Here is a 21,581-nt window from a genome sequence, read left to right as displayed (position 1 = left end):
CCCCCCCGCCCCACACACACACACACACACTAAAAAAAAAAAATCATACCAGGCCTTTTGGGTCTGGTACAGATTTTAAGGAGGAGCCTATGCAAAAATTGGCATGGGTTCCCCCCCATGGACCCTTTCTTGAGCATGCAGCCTGCCAGGTCAGGAAAGAGGTTGATGAGTGTGCATCCTCCCCAAACATACTAGGTCACATACTCTCAACATGGTGGGGAGAGCCTTTCCGCTGGATTGGCATAGCAATGCTTACATTTATATGCTCATTCACTCCTGCAGTCAATTGAATTGTAACATTGTATCTTGCGGCAAAAAAAAGCTTATACTTTGTAACCGAGATGTAAAAACAGAATGGATATCTAGCTGGTCAATATTTGCATACAAGAGCAAAGGGCCCAATTGGGGTCTGACTGGTTGCTTTATAGATACAGTAAGTGGACCTAGTGTGCCTATAGACCTATATAACCAGTAATTCGGTATTTCCAATGGGGCTCAGAGAAAAATACTATTGGGAGTCTCACAGTTTTTCTGCTTTGTTGTACTAACCTGAAACCTACCACCACCACTATCACCACCATCATCACAACCCCCACCACCACCCCCAGCACCACCATCACGACCACCACGCTGCTTACTTACCTTTGAATGAGAGTTCATGGGCAGGCTCTTGTCTATGAGAGCTAGTCAAGATTTGCACACTAGAGAAAAGTGCTCAATTGGGGGTTTTCGGGTTGCTCTGTAGATAAGTGGACCTAGCATGCCTATAGACCACCTGTATATACTCAGTAATTCAGCAATTCCATTGGGGGGGTCAGTAAAAAAATACTATAGGGGGGTCTGTGAAGACATGTGAAGGTTCTCATTCATCCAGGTTATGGTATATCTGTAAAAAATAAGTCAAGGCAACTGGACTTGCTGTACAGCAAGTCCAGTTGCCTTGACTTATTTTTTACAGATACCATAGGAGGGGCTCACAGTTTCCCTGCTTTTTTTTGTACAACCTGGAACCTACCACCACCACCATCATCACCACCCCCACCATTATCACCACCAACACCATCACAATCACCACCATTACTTACCTTTCAATGAGAGTTCAAGGTCAGGGTCTTGTCTATGTCAATATTTGCATATTATAGCAGAGCGCTCAGTTGGGGGCTCTCGGACTGCTCTGTAGATAGGTGGACCTAGCGTCTTGGACAGGCAGATCGTACTTGCGATCATCGCAAGCCCTACCCACTATGGGGAGGGTTTCCGATGATTGCACTGCTGAGCGGGCAGTGTGCGGCATTCGTCTTCCGACCACGCCACCAACCCGCCGAAAATCGTACGATTCTCGGCGGGTTTTCAAGCGTACTCGGAAGACGAAAGTCGTGCGACCGTACAGTAGAAACGGTCGCACGCTGCCCATACACCTGCCGATTATCGTACGATCGCGGGATCACCCGCCATTATCGTACGATAATCGGCAGGTGTATGGGCACCTCTAGACTACTAGTAGGAGTGAGGGGGATGGAAATGCCCCCACCTTTTCCCTCATTTTAACTACAAGTTCAAATGCATTCAACTATCATATAAACCATGTTATGTCACAAGTATCAATATTTATACACAATTCAATATTCTTTCTTTTATAAATAACTTAATCAAGAAATATTACAGTAAAGAGATATAATTCACAGTTTGTAAACACTTCATAAACTTTGATTTAGAATATCTCTCACAGCCTTTCTCAGTAATTAGGAATGTGGGAGGTTCTAGCCACCTCTACCATCATGATTGATGAGTAACACATGTGCAGCAAATACAACTAAAACCATAGACTTTAGTCTGCTTGCGTATATTCCCAAACTGAACAAATGTATATATAGAAAATCAATCATCACATGTTCTTCACATTCATATATAATCCCTATATGAATAATACCCTCTAAACAGTATTAGTATTGTTACTTATATTCTAACATCAATATTTGCATAGTAGAGCAGAGCGCTCAGTTGGGGGCTCTCGGGGTCCTCTTTAGAAAGGTGGTGCAGGAGGTGTCTCCTGTATCATTCCTATATCAGACCTCTGCTTCCATTTTACTCATTTTGGTTTCCTTTAACGTAGTACTTTATGTGGCTGCTTATTAAATCTCTTTTTCTGTTTCCTGCAGCGAATATCACAGTGCAGTCACCCGTGGAACTTTCACGAAGACAAAATCTCAATGTGACCTGCCACATAGATATCGAAGTTGCCAATATTAAATGGGCAAAAGACACCGACATTGTGGCTTCTGGGAAATATTTACTGAAAGACAGAGTGCCCTCTTCCTGGGCTGGTGCGTAAAATCATATGTGATGTATGACAAAGAGTTTTTTTATATTCTGGACAGATCACATGGATGTAACATGGTCATCAGACTTAAAGTGACATTAAACCCTCAGATTTTTTAACATAAAACAATACTGTAATGTGCGCCTTACTGTAATCCATGGTTGTTTCCCTTCTCTTTGCTGCTCTTCCTTTTAAATCCTTATCTCTTCTCATGCTGGGCAGAACTTCTGTTTTGCAGCAGACTGCCTTGTCTCAGGAATAGATACACGGTGTCTGTGTATCTGTTTGCATAGTCTTGTAATCTGAGCCAGCACTACAGGAAGAGGCCCTGAGCTGAAAAGGGAAGTTCTGTCCAGCATGAGAAGACATGAGGATTTAAAAGGAAGGGCAGCAAAGAGAAGGGAAACAACCATGGATTACAGTAAGGCACACATTACAGTATTGGTTTATGTTAAAAAATTTGAGGGTTTAATGTCACTTTAAAGAAGAACTCTTGGCATATGAAATCTTGCAGCCTTGCAGTGGGTCTAGGGGCTCAAATAACAAAGATATATTCACCTGAACCTCGGTCATGCCTGGCTGCTTAGCTGGTCGTTGCAGCAGCTCTTCCCCTCCACTCTGGCGGTGGAATGTCCCGCAACATTCTCACACATAATACACTGTATTATACGGGATGACCCTGGGGACCTTTGACTGCAAAAACGGAGGAGGAGCGAGGCTGCAAAAAGAGTGTAATACCTTTTATTGAGTCTTATTCTGGAAATACCAATGCTCCTCAGCTCCATCTAATGGCCAAAATGCAGTGCGAGCTAAAACGAAGACGTTCGCTGAGCGAACAGCTCTGCAAACATTTTATAAATACACCCCGTAATGTACACTGACCGGAGGAACTATTTATATCCTGATTTAGAATTTTCATGCGTCAGATGCCCTAGCCCCAGTTTGGCCGCACTTTGGGACGGTTGGGTTGCAATCCAACCTTGTATGTTCTTATTGTTTTTTTGTTTACAGGCACCTACTTTTGTATCGCCTACCAAGGCAGCCTAAGTACAAATGCCAGTCTCACTGTGATTGTTATACCTTTGCCCTCCAAGGAAGAAATAACAGTTCACCCTCTACAAACGTACCTAAAAACATGTGAAAACACAGCACTGGTACCATTAACTTGCTGTGTAAATGGCTCTGGCTACACTCGAAATTTCACACATGGCTCTCCACTGATACCTGGTAAGTGTAACCTTCATATCTGTAGAAGATCTGTCCTTCTGTGAGTCAGTGATTGCCACATTATAGCCACTAGATGGTGCTGAGGATCATAGGAAATAAATCCATGTAAGTAACGAGATACAATGTATTTATTTTCCTATGATCTTCATCGCCACCTCGTGGCCATAATGTGGTATTTTCTCCATTCACTCTATTCTGTATGAAGCTATTGAAGAACATTTGACCAGTTGGTTAACTTGCACAGATCGAATGTACCAGTATTTTCACTGGATGAATAAGCTATGCAATTTTTTTTATTATAAGACCTCCATGTAATGTGAAAAATCTTAGCTGCTATATATAAAAGAAAGTCCCGAATAACATTCATACATATCATGTATACATGGTAATGCCTATGATGTATGTGTAGTAGTTATACAATAGAAAGGTTCCTTAGCTTATTGTCATGTTCTACTTTTGATCCAACACAACATGGCAGCTAATACAGAACAACAGATTCCACCAGGCATATTTATTAAAACATTTTTCACTTCTATATACACTATATTACCAGAAGTATTGGGACGCCCCTCCAAATCATTGAATTCGGGTGTTCTGTGAAATTTCCTTGCTACTAAATATTCCGCGGTCACCTGTTAGTGGGATTATAACAAAGTGGAAGCAACTGGGAACAACAGCAACTCAGCCACGAAGTGGTAGGCCACGTAAAATGACAGAGCGGGGTCAGCGCATGCTGAAGTGCACAGTGCGCAGAGGTCGCCAAACTTCGTGTGGCCTTCAGATTGGCACAACAACAGTGTGTAGAGAGCTTCATGGAATGGGTTTCCATGGCCAAGCAGCTGCATCCAAGCCTTACATGCAATGCAAAGCGTGGGATGCCGTGGTGTAAAGCACGCCGCCACTGGACTCTAGAGAAGCGGAGACGTGTTCTCTGGAGGGACGAATCATAAAACATTTTTCACTTCTATATACACTATATTACCAGAAGTATTGGGACGCCCCTCCAAATCATTGAATTCGGGTGTTCTGTGAAATTTCCTTGCTACTAAATATTCCGCGGTCACCTGTTAGTGGGATTATAACAAAGTGGAAGCAACTGGGAACAACAGCAACTCAGCCACGAAGTGGTAGGCCACGTAAAATGACAGAGCGGGGTCAGCGCATGCTGAAGTGCACAGTGCGCAGAGGTCGCCAAACTTCGTGTGGCCTTCAGATTGGCACAACAACAGTGTGTAGAGAGCTTCATGGAATGGGTTTCCATGGCCAAGCAGCTGCATCCAAGCCTTACATGCAATGCAAAGCGTGGGATGCCGTGGTGTAAAGCACGCCGCCACTGGACTCTAGAGAAGCGGAGACGTGTTCTCTGGAGGGACGAATCACGCTTCTCTGTCTGGCAATCTGATGGACGTGTCTGGGTTTTTGCGTTTGCCAGGAGAACGGTACTTGCCTGACTGCATTGTGCCAAGTGTAAAGTTTGGTGGAGGGGGGATTATGGTGTGGTGTTGTTTTTCAGGGGTTGGGCTTGGCCCCTTAGTTCTAGTGAAGGAAACTCTTAAGGAATCAGCACACCAAGACATTTTGGACAATTTCATGCTCCCAACTTTGTGGGAACATTTTGGGGATGGCCCCTTCCTGTTCCAAAGTGACTGCGCAACAGTGCACCAAGCAAGGTCCATACGTCCTGACCTCAACCTGATAGAACTCCTTTGGGATGAATTAGAGCGGAGATTGCGAGCCCGGCCTTCTCGTCTAACATCAGTACCTGACCTCACAAATGGTCAAACATTCTCATAGACACACTCCTAAACCTTGTGGACGACTTCCCAGAAGAGTTGAAGCTGTTAGAGCGGCAAAGGGCGGAGCCAACCCAATACTGAACCCTACAGACTAAGACTGGGATGCCATTAATGTTCATGTGAGTGTAAAGGTCGGCGTCCCAATACTTTTGGCAATATAGTGTACATATAAAATACCGCTGGTGTAATTGCCATTAAATCCAATTATATTATTTTGTCACAATCCTTTGAAATCGGCCCAGGAAGTTGTGTACCATCCGTGAGACAATGCGGACTATACTGCATTGTGTAGTGCTGTCAGTCTGATGTGTTTCAGGCCCTGGGGGCAGAGGATGCGTTTAAAGGGATACCTTTCAGGATAATTGATGTCAATATTAGTTTTACTTTTTGTTTATTTATTTACAATGGTATTATTAATTATTAATACTTGTTTTTCAGTTGCAAATCCAAATTGTTCTTCCACCAGCGTAACCTTTAACTGTAATACTAAAACACCGGCCAGTGTCTCTTGTATGATATTCAACAGGCGGGGTGACTTTGCCACTAGTGATGCCATGACCATCAGCTATGAACCAGGTAAGGCAAAGTAGGCTTATGTCTTGGCAACACAACCCTAAGGGGACTATAAATGTTTTAATACTTGATTGCCTTTCCATTACACATTGGTTTTAGTTAAAGGGTCTCTGTGGTCAAAAACTAAATCTGTAGTTCTATATTGAATTTCTATACGTTCTATCCCGCTCCTAACAACCAGATCCATCTAGAAGTTTGTAAAGTTAATTATTGAAGATGCCCATAGGATGGACTTCCTCAATGCAGTGACACCATTTCACTCAGCCACTCCATAAAGAGGTGTATTTATAAAGAATTCGCAGTGCCATTCGTCATGTGAAATTGCATCTACATTCATTCTGGCTGAATGGGGCCAAAGCCAATGCAATTGGTATATTTTCTTTCCGGGTCGAATGTAATATTAAGAAAATTCCACATCATGGCCACTAGATGGTGCTGAGGAGCATAGGAAAAAAAGTATATATATATATATATCCTTTGCTTCTCAGCCCCATCTAGAGGCCATAATGTGGTATTACATTACATTACTCCTCCGCTCCATCTAGTGGCCATAATGTGGTATTACATTACATTACTCCTCCGCTCCATCTAGTGGCAATGATGTGGAATTTTCTTAATATTACATTCGACCCGGAAAGAATGTTTCCGGGTACATTACTCCTCCGCTCCATCTAGTAGCCATAATGGGGTATTTTTCTTAATTTACTTTAATCTAATGAATGAATTACATTCAACCCGGATAGAAAATATACAGGTAACATTCGTTTTTGGCCACATTCACACATGACAAATGAACATGCAGATTTGCAGGATGCATAATTCTTAGACTTTAATGGGAACAGGAGTTTTATCTATCAACAATCACTTGTTATGGGGATTTTGGGGCACATTTTTCAATCAGTTGGGGTAAATTTCCTAACATTTTCCCCAAAAAAGAGCATATTTTGAACAAGCAGACTTTTTTCAGATTTTGAGATTATAAATTATCCGTTGAGCTCTTGGCTCGCAGGGTTAGTAACCTTTGGTGTAAGGTTCGATATAACTTTATGCCTTGATGGACTCCAGTAGCAAAATGTCACCTGTTTGCTAGATCCAGGGACAGAAACCAATGTTCTCCATTTACTAAACTTTCTCCTCCCAATTTTCTTTTCCTGTGCTTAGGAGCCGTCATCACAGGCTCTGGACATTGTAAACATTGCTTTGTCTGCAGTCTGCACTATACAGTGTAGAATGGAGTATGCCTCAGATCAGGACTGAAAGCAACACAGAAGGCATCCCTCGAGATTAGCGTTTCTCAAACTTTTTTTAGTCACTGCGCCCTTTAAAAGTCTGACAAATTTCCAGACTAAGATGTAAAAAACATAAATATAAAAAAACAAAGTGTGCTATGGATTTTAAAGGTGGACCCTGTACAAAAAAAAATAAAAATAGGGTCCCCCCTTCACATTAGAGTTTCCTCTTCAAATCAGAATTCCCACTTTACATCTGGAGCCCCCTCTTTCCACACTAGAGTACCCCCAACACACTAGGAGCCCAATTCTTTCTCACCAGAGTCCCACCTTCACATCAAAGTCCCTCCTTTACATCTGAGTCCCCACTTCAAATCAGGAGCCCCCTTTACATCAGAGCTCCTCTTTCACATAAGAACACCCCTTTACACCAGAGTTCCCCCTTCACATCAGAGTCCCCACTTCAAATCAGGAGCGCCCTTCACATCAGGAGCGCCCTTCACATCAGGAGCCCCATTCACATCAGGAGCCCCATTCACATCTGGAGCCCCCTTCACATCTGGAGCCCCCTTCACATCAGCAGCCCCCTTCACATCAGGAGTCCCCTTCACATAAGAAGCCCCCTTTTCACATCAGAAGGCTGTCTGCACAATGGGAAGGCATGATGCTGTGCAAAACGTTTGAGGCACCTCCCAAGACAGCCAGAAGGCACCGTGGTTGAGAAGGTCTGCTCTACATGTGCATCCTACTTTCCAATATTGATTTAAGTGAATAAAACAGGCACAGTAGCTGTTGTCTGCACCGTTCCCCTGATCAGTGCAGACTGCAGACATTCTGAATGTAAACAATGCAATCTTTTGGTCATCAGCTCTCGAAGCACAGACAAAGAAAAGTCAGAGTTTATATTTGCACTAAGTCACTTGGTGCCACCCAATATTTTATAATGTGTGTTCCATATGCACTTATCCTTTACATTCCTATTTCATTGGCTGCAGGACCAGGGGAAAACTGCAAGGCCCAAAAGGAACTTCCTGAAACACCCAGCGGTAAGACATACGCCGTGCCATGTCAGACCAGGGACACAGCCAAGCTGGGCACCTTAACTTACACTTGCAGAGATGGGAGCTGGTCAGAGCCGGTAGATGAGTGCTATTCCACAAAGGTTTTCCAGGAGCTGCTGAATGTTCAGGTAACCGCTTCCCTCCGGACTGTGATACTGGTATGATGACACAATGGGCCACATTCAATGGCATATGTGTGTGCGGCCATGCATCAATGCTGGGCAAAATCTACGCCCATGGAATGTATTATTCAACCACAATGTGTGTGAACCTTTGTGCACAAGTTATAGCAATAGTGAAGGAAATATGGTGGTTTAAATATGCGTTCTAGCAACCCAATATGTGCCAGCCGAGCCAAGGCAGGGCTAAAATACAAATGGTATTCTCTGCACTGTTTTGGGATCTATCTGAGCACGGTTAACATGTTTAGATACACATACTTATAGTAATAAATAGGGATGCACGTTGCCGATACCGAGTATTTGGGCGAGTACTCCAGTGACGTGACGTGCCGCGCCTTCCGTGGTGGATGAGGCATCCCCCAGCCTGCCGAAGCTCCGCCCCATCCCGCTGAATCTTCACCCCCTTCCTGCCGAAGCCCCGCCCCCAGCTTGGTAACCAAGCTGAGGAGGAAGAGAGGAGACAGGGAGGAGCCTCCCTGTCCCCCACTTGCTCATCACTGGTGAGGCATCGAGATCGATGTCCTCATCGTTTTGTTTTTCTTTTTTTTTTTGATTGGACAGCTTGGACCAATGGCGCTTTGCTATTGGTCCAAGCCATCCACAGAGTTCATGCCTCTAACACAGAGTAGAGGCTGTGACGGCTCTTGCCTCACCAAGTTAGGTTACACAAGCAGTGGGGAAGCCCGCTGCTGTGAAACCTAAGTACCTGTCAAAAGCCAGATGCGTGACAGGTTACACAGCGAGGAGACTTTCCCCGCTGTGTAACCGGTAAGAAGCTGGTCTGAATGGAGAAAAAGCTGTCAGCTTCTGACTTGAAGCTGACAGCTTTTTCTCTGTATAATACTAGGTGAGGCTCAGCCTCCCCTGCCTCCCCTGACCGCATGTCCCTGGAGTACTTGTAATCGACCAAATGCTCTGATACCTTCCTTGATACCAGAACTTCTAGTCAGAGGGTCTGACCGCAAGTGCCAAGGGAGCATGGATGCGGCTTCCTTTCCAAACAGGTTATGACACGCCTCCCGGCTTCCTGATTGGCTAGGAAGCCAGCTTCACTTGTTGCTCGGCAGCCTGGCTTCCTGATTGTTCAGGAAGCCAGGCTGCCGAGCAACAAGTGAAGCCAGCTTCTCATCCAATCAGGAAGCCGGGAAGCTGGCTCCATGTTACCTTGCTGCACTGACCGGAAGTTCCAGTTCCGGGGATAGTATTGGAGCATTTGGGCAAGTACAAGTACTCACCCAAATACTCGGTATCGGCACCGATACCTATGCTAGTATCGGTATCAGTGCATCCCTACTAATTATAATAGAAGAATGTATACATTCATCACAGTGTAGTTTCAGAGTTCTAGGTGAGAGGGTAAACTGCGCATGAAAGATCATATCACTATGGATCATTTGGACCTCGTTGAACTATAATAGAACATAGATGTAGTCAGTGGCGTCACAAGGAGGGTGCCGGGGGGGCACCCGGGTGCCACCATTGGAGGGGTGACGCCAAAATGACTGACAGTCATTTTGGTGTCACCCCCTATGAAAAGTCGGGCACTGGGTCACGGACCAAGAGCCTGAAAGTGTCAGGAGAGAGGAGGGGATCCGGCGGCATACCTCATCCCGCCAGGTGAACGTCCACTCCTCTCTCTGCCGGCGTCCATCACCAAGATGGCTGCTGGCAGCCGTCAAGAGAAGACCGTGCATGTGCGAGGCAACTTCACACGCATGCGTGATGACGTCACAGCGGGGTGTCACTCGGTCTTGGCTCCGGGTGACTCCCAGCCTCGGGACGCCCCTGGATGTAGTACTTGGCATTGTATCTATACATTCATAATGAGTATATGTAAAAACATAAGAGGATAAATCCACCAAGTGACGGCATTGAAAAGGTCAAACCGGTTACATAAAAGTAGCAATCAACCTCTAAAAATAACCGTACGTCATACTGTGCGTTAGACAGCTGAACGTTTACTTTGTACATCTTGTCATTCTAGGACGTGCTCAATGGCACAGCAGTACAGGTACAGCAGTCCTTGTCGGAATTACTCAGTAATATCAGCATTACCGCCACCAGTGAGAAAGAAACTATTCAGAACTCTTCGAAGACGTTGGAGTTGATGGTGACGATCATTTCTTCAGTGGGAAACACGAATGTTACAGTTGACAAAACAATGATGAAGGTACACGGGTCTGTATTAGCCAGACAAGCAAAACTGATTTGCAATCGTTTACTAAAGTGAATTCCTCCCCCCAGCCTCACACATACAGTATGTGTACTTCAGACCAAAAATAGGGACAACTGGGGAGGAAAGGGGGGCAGAGGCATCTGGTTAAAAAAGAGGAACAGTTCTTCCAGCTGAGGGACAGATGGGAGGTATGGATAAGTGAGCTAGGAAGTAGTAAATCTGAACCAGGAAGCAGTAGTATGATCCTCTCATCGCTGCAGTATATGTAAATTACAAGAGTAGCCGAACACTAAAGAAAAACCTTATGCGGGCAAAATAGTAGCCATGTATGTAGGGCCGGATTTTCTCTCCCTGCCCCAAAAGGCCAGGTTCTGCAATGCGCCCCCCCCCCCGCCGAAACCCCCCCCATCAATGGAGAATGGCAACCAGATAGCAGGGCAGCAGGGTTAGTTTTAATTATTTTTATTGCTCCTTTTTACTTTATTACTTTTTTATTTTTTTTTACTTTTTAAAATTTTTATTTATCTTATCGTTTACTTGATATCCCACAAGGCCAACCGAGGCCCAGCCTCGGGGCAGCAGAGAGTAGAGCGGCAGCAAGGGTGTGAATTCCAATCTCCCGACGCCCGGGATATGTAGTTCCGGGCGCAGGTAGTTGTTTTCTACATTTAGCCCTACTTTGGGCAAGCAGAGCTAAATATACAGCGGGGAAACCGCCGCTTGTTTTGTACAATTGATCTCGGAGATGTCGCCGAGATCACTTGTATGCAGCCTGCATACAGGGAGGCACATTGAGGAACCTGGCATTGGGCAGCAGAGAGAGTAAATCCGGCCCTGCATGTATGGATTTCATCAGTCCATTGAGGTGTTTCCCTAGAGTTCTACTAATAATAGTATTAAAACAAGACTTTTTTTTCCCCCTAGTTCTTTATGGAAACAGTTGATGTTGTGGTGGACAAACCCAGCGCTTGGGAGAAAGTAAGTAACCAAAGTGCGACCATTCTGAATTCTGTAGAGACTTTTGCGAAAAATCTGAACTTCACTGACACGATCAGCATAAAAAACGAATCTGCCAACAAAAACATTCAGCTTTTTGGACAAATCATGAGCAAAGCCACTGACTACAATGGGGCTTTTTCCTTTCAAAACGTAACTGGCAGTGTGTTCATCGATAAGAACAAGTGGCCAGGGATCTCCAGCTCAGTCATCACCATCGCTTACAGTACGATGAAGGACATTTTGCCGAAGGACTCAAAAAAGGTTGTCAACGGTCTGGTTATGTCAACAATCCTTGGAAATTCCTCCATAATAGATGGCAAAACACTTACTATAAGTATGTCCTTTAAAAAGAGTAATGCGTCATTAGTGGCACCAGACTGTGTCTGGTTTGACTTGGAGAAGAACATCTGGAACAATAGCGGTTGTGAACCCTCAGATGAAAATGGTACAATAACATGCTCATGTAACCACTTGACTTCTTTCTCAGTTCTTATGGGAGATCCAGATCCAGCTGGCTTTGTGGAACTGATTACTTACATCGGAGTCGGGATATCTCTTGCTTGCTTGGTGATCACTCTACTCATCGAGGCCTTAGTGTGGACATCCGTTATCAAAAACAAGACCTCCTACGTACGTCACGTCTGCCTGGTAAATATTGCCGTTACACTGCTGGTGGCCGATATCTGGTTTATCATTGGTGCAGCACTAGAGAAGACTAAAGATAAATCTGCCTGCAAAGCCGCGGCCTTCTTCAGCTTTTTCTTCTACTTGTCTTTGTTCTTCTGGATGCTGACCACGGGACTCATTCTTTTTTATCGCCTGATCTATATCTTGCATGACATGAGTAGGAAGACCATGATGATCATAGCTTTCCTCCTGGGCTACGGATGTCCTCTCTTGATAACCATTATCACAGTGGCTTCAACTGAACCCAGAAAAAGATTTATCAGCGACAAATTCTGCTGGCTTGACTACGGTAATGACAGACCGTTCCTGGCCTTCGTGGTGCCAGCTTTAACCATTGTGTTCATCAATATGTTGATCTTGCTGGTGGTCATCTTTAAGTTGATGAGGCCTACTGTTGGAGAAAAGCCGGGGAGAGAGGAAAGACAAGTTTTAATTGTGATTGCTAAAACTATGGCAGTCCTCACTCCTCTTCTGGGAACCACCTGGGGATTCGGCCTCGGAGTGGTAGCTGATCCTACAAATAAGGTTTTCAATGCAATATTCTCAGCACTCAACTCTTTTCAGGTAAGTGTGACATACACCTTTAGAAATGCCTTTAGAAAACATTTGCATGGGAAATAGATCAGATTTTACGGCAGAATACAAGGCTTTTACATTTTAATTCATCATGGGTTTATATAAAAGAGCTTTTAAGACATTTTAAGCATGTTTAGACATTTAATTTGGATCTTTAAACATTTAGACATTTTTAAGACAATGTAACCACTTGATGACTGGGGTGTGACCCCTTCCTGTCCAGGCCATTTGTCAGTATTCAGCTCTGAGGTACTTTAACTGACATTTTATTGTGTCATGCAACGTACTGAAATTAATTTTATACCATTTTTGGGTTTTTTTATCTTTTACTATATTAAGGAAAAATTAGCAAAAAATTACGTCGGGTAAATAGACACCTAACGTGTCAAGCCTTAAAATTGCGTGTGCCCCGCGAAACCAAAACATTCTACAATACCCAAAATTGGCCATAGGCGACGCTGTAAAAGCTTTTTATCGCTCATCAGTTTAGTGTTATCAGTGATTAACGACCCTCAAATTTTGGCTCGCACTCCGACATTCGCGATGATATGTAACATGTGCAGCGCAATTGTAATTTTCGCACGTTGGTGCACCTGATGCGTATTTACGTTTATATGTGCGTAGACATGGGGGTTGTGAGACTTAAAGATTTTTTTTTATATATGTAACCTTTTTTTTTAACACTTAGCATTATGTGATAGAACAGGCACACTGGAAGGTCTTCTTTATGGAGACATCAGGGGTCTCTAAGATCCCTAATGTCACCTGGGGACCCCCAAAGAAGCTGATGAAGAAGAGATCTGCTTCACCAGCTTCTTCTACACATCATTTCCGCATTCAGACGTCGGAGAGGAGGTCAGCAAGGAGGACAATGTTGATCTCCCTCCCATCTTCCTGCTGACAGCCAGGCCCGCAGAGGGGACGGCGGAGCCCGGGATGGAAGGTAACACGGCTGGAGGGGGGGCAGCGCTGCAGGAGGGGAGGGGGGGCACACTGCAGGGCAGCACATGCAAGCAATCAGATGGCTATAGAGTCAGCAAGGTAACCAGCAGATGTATTTCTAGACCAAGTCATGTTGAATTCCGCAGGTCTTCATTGCAGCAGTTGTTGCCATGAGGGTAGATTTATATTCCCCCCCTTATTTATTGCTACTTGGTCTGAGGACACTGTGGAACTGAGAGGCCCCCCTGAGGACTGACAATTACTGAAATGTCAACTGCCTGACATATTACACTTGCAGTCTTTCAGCTCCTCCTGTGTGCATAACAATATAAAAAAGAGCCATATAGTTAATAGCGTTATAAACAGCTATGTTGTGCTGTCATTTGATACTGTTTTGTACAGAAAGGCAGTATGGGGTCTATTGATAAACATTTTGCAGGGCCCTTCGCAATGTGAATATCTTTGAACGTTCGTTTTGGGCATATAATGTCAAAAACTAATGTTCCGAATATATTTTTTCCCATTTTGAATGTAGTGTGTTGTAATGGCACATGATTGCCACTAGATGGAGCTGAGGAGTATATGGGGGAAGCATTTATTTCCTATGCTCATCAGCTCCATCTAGTGTCCATAACTAGTATTGCAAAACACTATATTCGAACTGGGAGAAGCTCCATCTAGTGGCTATAATGTAATATTACAACACACTACATTCGAAAAGTGAAACGCTCCATCTAATGGCCATAATGTAATGTTCTATAAATAGGCTTTTTTTCCCCCCAGCAAAGTCATTTAAACGCAAATGGAGGAATTGCAAAAAAAAACTACCTTTGCAACATGGGGCGTGGTAGGGTGGCATAATTGGGACTGCAAAGGTAGTTTTTTTGTGTAATTCATGGAGTTTTACCGCAGCGCTGAATACTGAAAAATGGCCTGGATGGGAAGGGGGTTTAACACCACGGATGTCAACTGGTTAAAGTAGGACTTCAGCCAAAACCTTTTTTACATTTTTTTGTTTGTTGTGCATAGAGTAAGGGAGGATTTTAACCCCAATCGGGTTTTTTTGCCAACCGTGTCCCATTGGGGAGATCTCCTTTCAGTTCCTCTCCAATAGCCACAACAGGAACTGAGTGGAAATCCTTTCAAAGTGAGGGAAATGACTGGTGATCACCAGAACTCATTAGAACACAACATTTGGGATTTTCTTTCACTTTCAGTGATAACATTCACCAGGACAAATAGGGGAAGTGAATCTCCCTACGGCCTCGTTCACACCAGACACAGTGCGTTCCGGCCCGATTCTGCCCGGAACGCACTGCATCACTATGTTGTGGGGCAGGAGGTGGTGTGGCGGTCCATTGAGATGAATGGCACTGTAGGCACGCCCTTCGGCCGCAATGCGACCGGCCGCACGGGAACGCAAGGCGCATCAATGCCTGCAGTCCAGTCCGAACAAAATGCTGCAAGCACTATTTTGTTCGGACCGAACTGCAGGCATTGATGCGCCTTGTGTTCCCATGCGGCCGATCGCATTGCGGCCAGAGAGCGTGGCGGTCCATTGAAGTGAATGGTACCGTGGCCACGCCCTCCGGCCCCACAACATAGTGAGCCGGCCACAATGCAATGCAGTGCGTTCCGGCCAGAACCAGTGTCTGGTGTGAACGAGGCCCTACAGAGACACAGACACCAATAAAAAACATGGCATGGGTCGGATCCTTCTCCTCTCTGTCCAAAACGTAAAATTTTTTAAAGAGGACCTGTCACATCCTCTTTGCTATCACATAGGGGGATTCTTATCCCCCTATGTGATAATAATAAAGTTAAGTTTAAAAAAAAAGTAAAAAAAAAAAAAATTAAGTTTCGCATGCATAAAAAATAATTTTAAAAACACAATTTTTTTTTTAAAGTCCCAACCCCACATATAGGCGTGCAAACATGGGTCCGGTGCGCATACGTGCGAAAACGACGATTGCGCCCATTACGCTGCACATGTTGCATATTACTGCGAACGTCGGAGTGCGAGCAATAATTATAGGGCCATTATACACTGATCACACTAAACTGATGAGCGGTAAAAGCTTTTAAAGCGTCGCCTATGGCCAATTTTAGGTATAGTATTTTATTGCGATTTCGCGGACGCACGCAATTTTAAAGCTTGACATGTTTAGTGTCTATTTATCCGACGTTACCAAAAATATGAGTAAGAATAAATGTTTTTTTTTAACATAACTTTTTTTTTTTTCAAAATTTTCGGTCCTTTTTTTTCGTTATATAGTAAAAAATAAACCCCCCCAGTGATGATTAAATACCACCAAAAAAAAGCTCTATCTGTCCCCAAAAAACGATATAAAATTCATTTCAGTACAGCGCTGCATGACGGAATAAATGTCAGTCAAAGTACCGCAGCGCTGAATACTGAAAAATTGCCGGGACAGGAAGGGGGTGTAACACCTAGTCTTCAAGTGGTTAAAAAAGAAACAAAGTTTTGGGGGGAAGACCTGAACATAATAAATGCAATATTTACAAACATGTTGCACAATTCTGTGAATGAATATTCATGTTCTTGCACCATAATGCAGAATACTGACTTGTATTGCTTTTTTATCTAGGGTTTGTTTATTTTGGTATCAACTGTGCTGCTGGACCAGAAGGTGAGTGATAGCTCATTATAAGGGGACATATTTGTAAGACTTCACTGTTGGCAGCTTTTTAAAGAAAAAACTGTAGTGAGAGAATGTACACAGTTTGGCCAAAATTATGTGGACATTTCTCCAAATGGATGGGTTCAGGTGTTTCCAGTAAAGGGTGCTGTTGGTTGGTTGACAGTTTGTTGAAGGCCATTTTCTATTCCATCATGTGCACAAAGCCAGCTCCATATACACTGAGTGGCCAGATTATTATGACCACCCCATCAGTACTTCGTTGGGCCGCCTCGTGACTCCACGAGATGATGAAAGGTGATGCGAGGAATCTGACACGGCACTGTTGCCCTTCTGTTGTCTTGTACCAGTCTTGCCCCTCCCCCGTTCTGCCCTAACATTGACTAGTCGCTGACGGCCACAATTCGCACATTCAGACCCAGATTTTCGGCTGACAGTCCAGTCTTTAAACACTTTAACAACAGCTGCTCTTAAACATTTAACGTATTCTGCTGTTTTGCTGATACTCGCTCCATGGCTCCGCGCCAACAATCATCCCACGTTCAAAGGCTGTTAAATCGCGTTGTTTCCCTGTATCTTCAGAAACAAATCACTTCTACTGTCGTGGTAAACAACCTGCTTCCCTATTTATAATGGTCTGGCCCTCTAGCAACTTCAGCACCTAATTATAGCTAATTTGCCTACAAACGTCAGGTGGTCATAATAAACTGGCCACTCAGTGTAGATATGGTTTGATGAGTTTGGTGCGTAGGAACTTGAGTGTGCTGCACCGAGCCCTGACCTCAACCCTACTGAACACCTTTGGGATGAAATCAAACACTTTTTGGAAGCCAGGACTTATCCAACATCATCTGTAAAAAATAAGTCAAGGCAACTCTACTTGCTGTATTTTTCTTGAAGCCGTTTCAGGAAACATACAGCAAGTCCAGTTCCCTTGACTTATTTTTTACAGATATACCATGACCTGGATGAATGGGAACCTTCACAGACTTATCCAACATCAGTACCTGAACTCACAATTCCTATAGACACACTCCAAAATCTTGTAAAAACCCTTCCCGGAAGAGTGGAGGCTATTATAGTCACAATAGGCGACCAGCTCCATATTAATGCCCCATGTTTTTTTAATAGGATGTCCAACAAACTAGTATAGGTTTGATGGACAGGTGTCCACAAAATGACAGTTTTATAGTGAATATGATCTTGTTGAACATCCCATTGCAAAACCCATGGACATTAATATCGACTTGGCCCCCTCTGCACCTATGATGACCTCCACTGTTCTGAGAAGGGTGTCCGTGGGAATTTGTGCCCATTTAGCCAAAAGAGCATTTGTGAGGGTTAGGCGTCTACGGGCTTGTAGCCATATAGTTCATGTATTTATGAATGACTTGCAAAAAATGACCAAATTGTGGGCCAAATTGTGATGGTTAGACGACTGGGTCAGAGCAACTCCAAAAATGCAGCTCTTGTGGGATGTTTCCGGTCTGCAATGTGCTGTAAAAACAAGTCTGATCCATGGAGGCCTCACCTAGCAACTTACATGACTTTAAGGATCTGCTACTGACAGATTGGTGCCAGATACCACAGCACACCTTTCGAGGTCTAGTGGAGTCCATGGATCGATGGGTCAGGGCTAGGGATGCACCGATACCAATACTAGTATCAGTTTCGGTGACGATACCGAGTATTTGGGCGTGTGCTCCCATGCCTAGCCTAATACCCGAACTTCTGGTATCAGGAAGCCGGGCAGCGAGTCATTACATGTTGCCCAGCTTCCTGATTGAACGGGAAGTCAGCTCCATGCTCCCTCATCACTTGTAGACGAGGGAGCATGGAACTGGCTTCCTGGCCATTTAGGAAGCCAGGCAGCGAGTCATTACCTGTACTGGTATGTGGCCAGAAAGCCGGCTCCATGCTTCCTCGTCAGCTGGTGACGAGGGAGTATGGAAACGGCTTCCCTGCTAATCGGGAAGCCAAGTGGCGGGTCTTTACACACTGCCTGGCTTCCTTAATGGGACTTCTGGTATCGATATTCAGTATAGGCGAGCAGCGGGGAAAAAAATATCGCTACTCGTACTCAATATTGAAAAAACGATATCGGTGCATCCCTAGTCTGGGCTGTTTTGGGGGCAAAGGGGAAACCTACTCAATATTAGGTGTGCGGTCATAATGTTGTATATATACGTGTATACCGGTACCTCCCAGCAAAATGGCCCCTGTGCTACATTGCTCGCTCCTGTGATGGACTACAATCTCACGTTTAGTCTACTAATTTATATTGAGATTGTAGTCCATCACAGGAACGAGCTTGGAGCGGTGACTACTTTACAACACACACAGGGACCATGGGGAACAGAAGTAGCCCCCCTCCAGAATGAAGGACAGTGTCAGCACCAATGCAGAGATGATTGGAGGATCTACAGCCGAGTGATACACAAATAAGACACATTTTTGTTAATATTTAAGGGACGTGAATGTATTTTTAGGATTTAACTCCGGAGTTTAGTGTCACTTTAATAGACTGCTTTAACACAACACACCTCAGTACATGAAAAGACACTCATTAATGTGCATTAAGAGAAGAAGGAACACCTTCTTGTAGTTCTTCCGGGGTGTTTCTAGGTTTAGAGACATCCTTTGGCTCCAGTTGGTGGATGTATCTTGGAATAGGTTGCAGCATTTTTTCACACAGCCATCTTGCCTCATGACAGGGTCTCTTTAGCCCCCAGCCATTACAGCTGTAATACCCAACAACACTATGTACAGCATTGGAGGTTGGTGTTCTTTCTCAGCTCTGCTTTCTTTGGGTGATGAGATGGTATAGAAATGTTAGAACATTGTTGCTCTGGATGTATGATGACGCTCCTCTGTACTTAGGTGCGGACAGCGGTAAGAAGCAGCATCTCATCGTCCTACTTGAGAACACTCAGGTCCAGGGTACAGGTAAGTGTTCCACGTAATAAATGTCTGGAGTGAAGAAACGTGCCCTCTGCTGTAGGGTCAGGTTGAAGTCTGAGTTGTAGCTTTACATTTAAAATGTATCAATTATCATCATTTAGGTATGACCACAGCCCATATGTGCAGGAAAGGAGTGTGAAGGGTATGACAGTGGGCATGGTGTGCAGAAGATACATATGTAGGGTATAATAGCAGACATTATGTGTAGGAGAGAAGTGTGAAGGGTATGATGATGGGCATTATGAACAGAGAAGCGTGTAGAGCAGGGGTGCCCATAAGGTCCTAATATTTTCTGAATGAATGGGAAGCCTCTGTGCTCTCCATTCATTTAGAACAGAGGCTGCAGAAAAAGAGATTGGGGACTTTGTGTGCCCAATTTCTTTTTTATTTTAAAAGGGAAACATCAGGGGACTGTTTAGACCCCTAATATTTCCCCGTAGCCCCCCCAACAGTTAAAAAAAAATGAAATAAGAAATAATAAAAATGAAATAAAAAATAGTAAAAAATTAAATTAAAAAATCCTGGAGGCAGGGCGCTGGGTGATGTCACACGCCTGTTGGGGGCAGTTTTTTTTTCTTACCACGTGCGCAAAAGGAGCTGGCTACGGCTATGCTCCTGCGGTGCTCGTGCGGCTGACGGCTGAATGTGTCAGAAGCCGCAGACGGAAAGGGGCGGGGCACCTCTCCCCGTATGCAACATCGGCCACACTAGCACCGCGGGAGGATAGGATGCCGGCGCCTCTAGAACGCACTGGAATGCAAGTCAACGACTCCCTGCGTTCAGGGGCGGAAGGGGGCGTGGGGTTGCACCGCAGCCATGTCCCCCGCCCACAGTTCGATCGCCCGCACCCGGAACGCAGGCACATTAGTGCCTGCATTCCGGTCCAGTGTGATCTACAAAAATAGTGCTTGCAGCAGCGGACCGGAACTTCTGGGTTGTGAAGGACTTTGTGAAGCCATCCGTGCTCAGGGACAATCCATACAACTTCATTGTAGTTTTATTTAACTACGAGGGGAATTCATTGTTTAAATCTGGTTAGTGTGTCTGAATGCTTCTAACAATGACATCTGCATCTTCTGCCACAACTGCCGCTGGCGGCACCGAGTACTTATCCTAGTATGGCGGGTTACAATGATAATGATCTAATCATTTTCCATTCACAGACATCATCTACGGATTCCTCAGGACCATCAAGGCCAAGATCAAAGCCAGGCAAAAAACCCTTCAGGAAGATGAGTTTTGGCAAGCGAGGTGTGTATGGGGCAATGTACGGCTTTATAGTGCTCATTGCGGTACCTTGCGGTAAGGTTAGTCCGCCATGAGTGAAATCAAGGCTCCTATAGATTTTAGCTCACAAATCCTTTTCTACCCCCCGGTCCTTTCCTGAGAACTATGAGGATATGATACACTTCCTTAGTGAGTGGTGATGAAACTGATCTTGGGCGCGCGTTTGCTCCAGGAGAGGTGCTGGTATTCTTCTCTTGCTGAGCAGTGTGGTCAAACAGCAGTGTGGGGAGGTGGCGTGCTGTCAGCCATGCTAGCTCAGTATCCACAGCACCAATCAATACAGGACAACGTGCTACATGCACTGTCCCCCCTGGGGGACCGGAGGCAACAATGATGGGTATGGTGTGACTTCTTCTTTAATCAGTGTTCTCTAAGCAGCTCAGCTCCCCCTGCAGCTCACCTTGCAGTAGAGACTCAGCAGCTTAGCTTCCTATGCCCCCCCTCCCAGCAGTGACTCAGCAACTTAGATGCCTCTGGTTCTCTATCCCAGCAGCTCAGCTCCCTACATTCCCCCCTCCCAGTAGTGACTCAGCAGCTCAGCTCCTTCTGTTCGCTTCTCCCAGTAATGGCTCAGCAGCTCAGCTCCCTATTACCCCCCTCCTAGTAGTGAATCATCTGCTCAGATCCCTCTGTTCCCCCCTCCCAGTAGTGACTCAGAAGCTTAGCTTCCTATGTAGCCCCCTCCCAGTAGTGACTCTGCAGCTCAGCTCCCTGTGTTCCCTCCTCCCAGTAGTGACTCTGCAGCTCAGCTCCCTGTGTTCCCTCCTCCCAGTAGTGACTGAGCAGCTCAGCTCCCTATGCCCCCCCCCTCCTAGTAGTGAATCAGCAGCTCAGCTCCCTATGTTCCCCCCCTCCTAGTATTGAATAAGCAGTGACCCTGGCATAAGATATTCAGCAGCTAAGCT

At 44.9% G+C, this 21,581-nt stretch overlaps 1 protein-coding gene across 1 annotated transcript in view; it reads left to right on the top strand.

Annotated features, from left to right (window-relative positions):
* The window catches only part of LOC108796545 (adhesion G protein-coupled receptor F5-like), a 31,401-nt gene that overhangs the window by 4,911 nt on the left and 4,909 nt on the right, over positions 1 to 21,581 (top strand). Inside the window, exons 4-13 of the mRNA XM_018568039.1 lie at positions 2,160 to 2,324; positions 3,332 to 3,547; positions 5,782 to 5,919; positions 8,141 to 8,334; positions 10,373 to 10,558; positions 11,489 to 12,814; positions 16,378 to 16,419; positions 19,309 to 19,374; positions 20,333 to 20,423; positions 20,553 to 20,640. Of these exons, the coding sequence (XP_018423541.1) occupies positions 2,160 to 2,324; positions 3,332 to 3,547; positions 5,782 to 5,919; positions 8,141 to 8,334; positions 10,373 to 10,558; positions 11,489 to 12,814; positions 16,378 to 16,419; positions 19,309 to 19,374; positions 20,333 to 20,423; positions 20,553 to 20,640 (2,512 nt within the window). The remainder of the gene's footprint in view (positions 1 to 2,159; positions 2,325 to 3,331; positions 3,548 to 5,781; positions 5,920 to 8,140; positions 8,335 to 10,372; positions 10,559 to 11,488; positions 12,815 to 16,377; positions 16,420 to 19,308; positions 19,375 to 20,332; positions 20,424 to 20,552; positions 20,641 to 21,581) is intronic.

This window comes from Nanorana parkeri, unplaced genomic scaffold, assembly GCF_000935625.1.
Source record: "Nanorana parkeri isolate BGI_ZX_2015 unplaced genomic scaffold, ASM93562v1 scaffold1129, whole genome shotgun sequence".
NCBI lineage: Eukaryota > Metazoa > Chordata > Amphibia > Anura > Dicroglossidae > Nanorana > Nanorana parkeri.
Note: the sequence above shows the minus strand (reverse complement) of the source record. Positions and strands in the feature narration are given on the sequence as shown.